Source organism: Malurus melanocephalus, unplaced genomic scaffold (genome assembly GCF_030028575.1).
Source record: "Malurus melanocephalus ecotype Western Australia unplaced genomic scaffold, MMel_1.1 scaffold_672, whole genome shotgun sequence".
In the NCBI taxonomy this organism is placed as follows: Eukaryota; Metazoa; Chordata; class Aves; order Passeriformes; family Maluridae; genus Malurus; species Malurus melanocephalus.
In genome coordinates this window covers 131,857-139,437 of record NW_026623904.1, presented here as the reverse complement: position 1 = coordinate 139,437, position 7,581 = coordinate 131,857, and the positions used below count along the sequence as shown (strand labels likewise).

At 46.8% G+C, this 7,581-nt stretch overlaps 1 protein-coding gene across 1 annotated transcript in view; it reads right to left on the bottom strand.

Annotated features, from left to right (window-relative positions):
- Positions 1-361: 361 nt before the first annotated feature.
- ABCA5 (ATP binding cassette subfamily A member 5) overlaps positions 362-7,581 on the bottom strand; it is a 33,199-nt gene continuing 25,979 nt past the window's right edge. Inside the window, exons 25-36 of the mRNA XM_057383998.1 lie at positions 7,431-7,574; positions 6,477-6,603; positions 6,266-6,383; positions 6,088-6,179; positions 5,180-5,355; positions 4,414-4,489; positions 4,242-4,336; positions 2,801-2,920; positions 2,485-2,634; positions 1,572-1,651; positions 1,319-1,374; positions 362-509 (exon numbers count right to left, since the gene is read on the bottom strand). Of these exons, the coding sequence (XP_057239981.1) occupies positions 402-509; positions 1,319-1,374; positions 1,572-1,651; positions 2,485-2,634; positions 2,801-2,920; positions 4,242-4,336; positions 4,414-4,489; positions 5,180-5,355; positions 6,088-6,179; positions 6,266-6,383; positions 6,477-6,603; positions 7,431-7,574 (1,342 nt within the window). The 3' untranslated portion in view covers positions 362-401. The remainder of the gene's footprint in view (positions 510-1,318; positions 1,375-1,571; positions 1,652-2,484; positions 2,635-2,800; positions 2,921-4,241; positions 4,337-4,413; positions 4,490-5,179; positions 5,356-6,087; positions 6,180-6,265; positions 6,384-6,476; positions 6,604-7,430; positions 7,575-7,581) is intronic.

The window sequence follows — 7,581 nt, the reverse complement described above, 5'->3', positions numbered from 1 at the left end:
CTGGAGGAGGAGCAGGATGTGGCAGGGATGGATGGGGCTGCAGGACAGGCAGCAGTGCCCAGCCAAGGCTSTGCCATCACCCATCCCATGGGGGAGCAGTGCTGGCTCGGCTCACACACGGCATTTTCCTTCAGCACAGCCCAGGGAAGGCAGGAGGGAGCTCCTGCAATGGCCACCAGCTCCAGGAGATGCCCAGCTGCTGTGGCAGTGCCCTCCTGCCCAACACAGCCAGGATTTYGGGTCAGATGAGGAACAGCGGGACGCTCACGGCTCCTGTGGCATTATCCCAAATCCCAGAACGGTGGGACACACCCAGGGCACCCAAACACAGCTCCCCTCATCCAGCCCAGCTCCAGGGCACAGAGGGGATGGGTGCTGGCACCCACACGGGCACCAGGAGCTCAGAAAATCACTCKGTCCTCCTGCGTCCTGTCCCACCACAGGCTGCTGTTCAGGGTGCCAAAGCTGCTGTCCTCCTGCTCTTGCTCCTTGGCCAGCTCCACAAACACCTGGAAAACAGAGAAAAAACCCCACAGTGCTTGTAGGAACCTGCTTGGCCACAAAAACAACTCCAGCTAAAAACCTCATGAGTAACAAATGCATTGCTCCATCTCCGAGCTGCCAATTCTGAGTATTTTGAGGTTTTTCTCGTTACTCATCCCCTCTTTCCCTCGACAGCACAATGAAAAGGAAGCCCAACACCAAAGGACATTAATTGTCAGCGATAATTAATCCACAATAAGCAATAACAAGGCTCAGCTTTGCCCTCCTCCCAGCCACAAACAGCAAACCCCTTCTTGGAATAAATCAGGGCAGCATTTCCACTCACAGCACACTTTTACCCTCTTCCAGTCACTGCAGCTGATTTCTTATTTTTGAAGGGGAAAATAGGAACAAGGAGGAGCTGGAGAACTGGCAGCAGTGATTCACTTTGGGAAAGGGGAATTTGGGTTCCCAAAAATGCCCCACAAGGCCCCAGTGACCCCAGAGCAGAGCAGRGGGGATGAGCTGCCTGCACAGRGCCCATCATTATGGAATTATGGAWTGATTTGGGTTGGAATGRACCCTAAATCCCAWCCCATYCMAMCCCMWYCMWKGSMRGGRMMWYYYCCCWSTSYCMSAGWGYKCYMMAMMCCMYMMMAMMCMSSSWYKKGRSATWYYCMSRGRKMYRSRGGSRSMSCCMSMKYYTCTSKGRRWMYYMMMCMSWSCCYCYYCWCMCYCYYMSRGRGRRRWWYTYYYCMMAAWMYCCYCTMWWMCYSYSCYYTGTCTGCCACCTRMACTGGCAGGGTTTACAGCCCCAAARCAGAACTGAACCCACCTGCTCCAGAGTTGCTTGGGAAAAGCTGTACTCCTCSATGTTAAAGGCATGTTTCACTGGGGAAGGGATTAAAAACAGATTTAGGGACACTTGACTCTCACAAGAAACAGAGTTGGGGATGACGACAATAACAGAAAAATAAATTAAATCTGTCTGGAACAGAAATGGGGAAACAACACCACACAGCAGAAGTGTCAGTTATGAGAGACAGAAGGATTTTTGTGGGTGTGATGCACAGCAAGTGCTTCATTACCTTCCTCCAGCTTGGAAAAAGAATGTGACAGCGACTGCACGTCCTCTTTAGGAATTTTATACGCCAAGATGGAAGCAAAGCTGGAACAAAGAACAGAACAAATTCAGCTTTGAGCAGRATCTCTCCAAGTGAAAACATCCCCACCCCAACAGAACGGATCTGAACTCCTTTTCTGAAGGTTACTGCAGGCATTTTGAGCAGTCAGGATGAAATGGGAGAAGGGGATGAGGCAGCTCCAGGTGCAGCAGCTGAGACCCCTGGGACTGCTGCAAGTTCACACTCTGCCACTCAGTTCCATGGTTTCTRTTCTGCTGACTCACGGAACATTTGCTGYCTGCAGCTCCCTGAGTCCTCCYTTTTCCCTTTCAGCTGCTCTGGGASGTCACAGCCCCTCCTGGATTTGCATAATTCCCCAATACCCATTCCAGGAGCTGCTCTGCTCCCCTCCCTCCCCACCTCCCACCTTTGGGGAGCACTCCCCATGGGCAATGCCCTTTTTGGAGAATCTCCCCAACCCCTGAGCCAACCCCTGCGGTTCACAGGGCAGAAATCCGGAGCTGCTGCTGCTGGAAAACAGCAGCCAGCCCACCCTCAGAGAGCCCCAGGGAGCTCAGGCATTTCCAGGTAGGGTCAGTGAGTCAGAACCTCACATTTCAGCCCCTTCCCGGGGGCCCTGACCCAGCAGGAAACTGTCAGGCAACAGCTCTGCAGAAATCCAGTTTTGCTTCCTCCGTGCCGAACATCTGCGCGGGCTCGAGCTCTGCTGCCTTCCAGATCCCTTCCTCTTTCTCAGTTTTTATTATTTTTAACCTGGGTGTAAGCATTCACGTTCCCTCCCCAGCGCCACGGAGCTGCTGTGGAATCAGAGGGTTTTTATTAATTGATGTTTTTTTGGGTGTTTGTCAGAGCTCACCTTTCCTGGCGGCTGGCGTTGGGGAAGATGTGCAAGATCTGGCTCTGCAGATACTCCACCTGCTGCACATCTGCTGTTTCCCTCAGTTTCATCTCCAGGAAGTATCCTCTGCCAAATTTGCTCTTGAGGTGCTGGACAGTGCCTATACACCTACAAATTCCAGGCAGAAAATACAAATTGTACTCAACAACAGCCTGAATTCAAACCAGTGTTTTTACAAGTCAAGGATGAATTTCAAATTCACTCCAAATTCTGAATTTAAGGCACAAAATGGATTTGTATTTTCAGAGAGACCCATCCAGGGGGGCTGTGGTACCTGAGCTGGCCGGACACCAGGATGGCCACACGGTCACACACAGCATCAGCCTCCTCCATGTAGTGCGTGGTCAGGATGGCAGCTCTCTCCTTGTTCTTGAAGGCAGCCCGGATTGCCCGCCTGGAACACAGCCAAAACCAGCCCTGAACACCACCAAAACCAGCCCTGAACACAATTAAAACCAGCCCTGAACACAATTAAAGCCAGTCCTGAATATAGCCAAAATCAGCCCTGAACACAATTAAAACCAGCCCTGAATACAACCAAAATCAGCCCTGAACACATCCAAAAACAGCACTGAACACCACCAAAACCAGCCCTGAATACAACCAAAATCATCCCTAAATACAACCAAAACCAGCACTGAACACCATGAAAAACAGCCCTGAACACCACAAAAAATCAGCCCTGAACACCAAAACCATTCCTTCCAGCAGGGAATGGCAAATCTTGGCTCTGCATGTATTTCTTCTTATTATTTTATATATATTCCTTACATTATTTTACATTATTCCTTACATTATTTTACTAGTTCATTCTATTATTTTATATGTATTCTTTACATTATATTTATTCCTTCTTTTATTTTACATATATTCCTTCTACTACTTTACGTGTATTCATTACATTATTATGTATTCCCTATATTATTCCTTATATTATTCTACATGTATTCCCTATACTACATTATTCCTTATATTATTTTACATATATTCCTTCCCTCATCTTATATGCATTCCTCCTATTATTTTAAGGATTTCTTTCAACTTCCAAGCTTTTAATGCCCAAGCTKTTCTGGTGGAGAGGACACAGCTGCACTGCACCTGGCACAAAGGTTGGGAAGGATTCTTCCCYCTCTGGGTCCAGCTCTGCAGGAGCTGCTGGAAGAGGCCAAGGAGATGCTCCAGGATGCTCAGAGCTCCTTGCAGGGTCTAAAGTGGCTCCAGGAGAGCTGGAGAAGGACTGGGATGGAGGACATAGGGAATGGGGTCACACTGGCAGAGGGNTTTTAAGGATTTCTTTCAACTTCCAAGCTTTTAATGCCCAAGCTTTTCTGGTGGAGAGGACACAGCTGCACTGCACCTGGCACAAAGGTTGGGAAGGATTCTTCCCCCTCTGGGTCCAGCTCTGCAGGAGCTGCTGGAGGAGGCCAAGGAGATCCTCCAGGATGCTCAGAGCCCCTTGCAGGGTCTAAAGGGGCTTCAGGAGAGCTGGAGAGGGATTGGGGACAAGGGATGGAGGACATAGGGAATGGGGTCACACTGGCAGAGGGAAGGGATGGATGGGATATTGGGCAGGAATTACCCTGGTTTAGTGGAAGGGATGGAACTGGATGGGTTTTATGGCCCCTTCCACCCCATTATTCCCCCTCTGTGGCCATTCCCAGTGCCAGCAGTGTCCCCAAACCCCATCCAGGCCCTTTTTTTCCCCCCATACTCACCACATGTGCTGCTTGGCTTTGGGGTCCATGCCCGTGGAGGGCTCGTCCAGCAGCGTGACCCGCGGGTTGCCCAACATGCTGAGAGCAAAACAGAGCTGGGGGGAGGCAGAGGGGCAGGGTGAAATGGGGCAGGGCACTGCTGACCCCCAGAGTGACCCCACAAACCCCATACCTTGCGTTTCAGCCCCACTCCCAGCTTCTTGGTGGTTTTCTGCAGGTGGTCCTTCAAATCCAGGGCGTTGGCGATGCTGGGGAGGGAGGGATGGGGTGTGAGAGGATGGGAGGGGGATGATGGTTTGGCTTCCCCCTCATCTGAGCAGCTCCTTTAAAAGGGTTTAGCCCCAAATATTTGTGCATTGAGTATAAAAAAAGCAAAGCAAAAAGCAGAATTGGTGTTTCCACTGAAAAACACCTGGAGGAGCTCATGGTGACAGCTCCAAGGTCAGGATTCCCCAAACTGGCAGATTCCACCGTCAGCACTTCACAGACTTAAAAAAAAATAACTCTAGAAAAAAATTTGATGAAAGTTTGATGAAATTTCAAAGTGAAAAATCCCAGCTGAATTTTGTGTGGGTGAATCTTCATCTCCTCACCCGCAAATTGACAATAATGGAATTTTAACTGAGCTTAAGACCAAAGTTAAATGTAAACAGGGATTGCATTAGGAAAGGTGAGAAGGGGGGGAAAAAAACCATGAAAAAAACCCAAAAAACCAAACCAAACAAAAAAACCCCAAATGAACAAAATAAAAAAAAAACCCCAAATGAACAAAATAAAAAAGAAACACTTAATACAAAAAACAAAAATGAAAACAAACACAAACCCCCCAAAAAACAAAGAAAAAAAAAAGCCGAAACCCTCCAGCAATATTCCTGAAAATAAGAAAAAGCCAAGAAACTGCAGTTAAACCAAAAAGATTTCTGTCATGGAGCACTCACCCCTTGATGACTTCTTTCACATCAGACTGGCTCATGCCTTTGATAGCACCATAAATCTCAAARTGCTCCTGCAGAGTGATCTCTGGCCAGAGAGGATTTGTTTGGGGACAATACCCCACAAATTTCACTGAGTCATCCTCACTGCTCAGCCCCAAAGAATAATCCCCCATCAGAACCTGCCAGGAAAACGCCCAGACTTTAATTCAGAATATTATAATTTCCAAATTATTAAAATTTCTAAAGTGKTTTTGTATAGCTTTAGCAAAGCGCTCCCAGGAATGCTTGTAATAATAATAAAATATAATAAATAATAATAAATTCTAATAAAATTGAAATATAGGTTGATTTTTATGCAAAACCACCAAATGGTTTTGAATAGCTTTAGTAAAACACCCGCAGAAATGCTTGTAATAAAGATCAATAATAAAATATAATAAATAATCAGAAAATACAATAAATAATCATAAATAATTGAAATTATATTGATTAATTATATTGAATAATTGAAATTAATTAAAATTGAAATATAGGTTGATTTTTATGCAAAACCACCAAAATGGTTTTGCACAGCTTTAGCAAAATGCCCTCAGGAATGCCTGTAATAAATAATATAATAAATACTAATAATAAAAAATAAGAAAATTTAAATGTAGGTGGATTTTTATGCAAAACCACCAAAATTGTTTTGCATAGCTTTAGCTAGATGCCTTCAGGAATGCTTGCAATAAATAATAATAAAATAAAACTGAAATATAGGTTGATTTTTATGCAAAACCAGTGGCTTTGCACAGCTTTAACCAAATGCCCTCAGGAATGCTTGTAATAAATAATAATAAAACACCATAAATAACTTAATAAACAATAATAAAACCGAAATCTAGGTTGTTTTTTTGCAACATGGCACCCACCTGCCCGCTGGTTGGCTCGATCTCCCCGACGAGCATATTAATTAACGTGCTTTTCCCAGCTCCATTGGGTCCCAACAACCCCAGGATTTCTCCTGAAGAACAACACAAAAATTGCCCACAGGGGTCAGAGAAACCGCTCCAAAAGTCTTTTTTCTAAACAAAAAAGCCAAACTCCAACCTTTCTTCACGCAGAGGGAAACGTGCTTTGTCGCCACTTTCTTTATTTTCCTGCCCAGGAGAAATTCCTTCCTCTCATCAAACTCTTTGTGCAGGCTGCTGACCAGGATTGCTGGCATCTACCAGGGGAAAGGGAGCAGCTGCAGCTCCCAAAACTCTGGGAGCTTCCAAATTTTGGGGTTTGGGCTTTTTTTGGGAAGGGTTTTTTTTACCTCCTCGCTTTTGGGGCTGCTCAGGATCTCCTTGACCCGCAGCCTCTCTGCCTTGACATCCTCATCCTCGTTTTCCTCGTGAGGGACATCAGGGAACTTCCAAGTCTTGGTTTTGGTGAAGCATTTTCTGGAAAGGGGGGGAAAAAACAGCACGAGGGATCTGTTTTGGGGTTGTGTTTGCTCTAAGGAGGAGAAGGGTCCTGCAGCTCATCCCTCCCCGCTGAGCCCTGCATCTCTGGGCAGTTCCCTGTTTTTATAAAGGCAACATCCTCAGAAAATTCCTRATTTTGCAGCGATGTAACTCAAAATAAAACACTTCTGCACTGCAGTGATGATTTGGGATGGGATGGGATAGAACAAAAGATGTTTGTTTGATTTTTTACCACTGCAAATTCCAGTTTCACCATCACCAACAGCCCCCTCAAACCCCAAATTCCACTTTCACCACCTCAAACCCCATTTCTTTGGAGCACACCTTCATGAGCAGCACCCTTAAACCCAGTTTTCTTTGGAGCACACCCCAATTTCAACACCAACAGAACCCTCAAACCCGAAATTACAGTTTTACCACCTCAAACCCATTCTCCTTGGAGCACACSCCATTTTCCCCACCACCAGCATCCTCAAAACCCATTTCTCTGGAGCACATCCCACCCCCACCACCAGCAGAATCCTCCAACCCAGTTTCTTTGGAGCACTCCCCATTTTCTCCACCAACAGCCCCCTCAAACCCCAAATTCCACTTTCACCAGYTCAAACCCCATTTCTTTGGAGCACACCTYCATGAGCAGCACCCTCAAACCCAGTTTTCTTTGGAGCACATCCCAATTTCAACACCACCAGCACCCTCAAACCCCATTTCCTTGGGGCACACCCCATTTTCCCCACCAGCAGCCCCCTCAAACCCCATTTCCTTGCACTATGACCCAAGAAAATCCCTTTTCCAAGCCTCACCTGAAGAAGGGATCCTCCCTGACCGTCCTCCCACCATTCCTCAGCTCGAAGTAGCGCAGGAGGAGCAGCCACACCACACACTGCACGTAGGGCTGGAGCAGAGAAAAAAAATAACCCTGGTCACTGGGAGGGCTGGGGACACTGGGGTGAC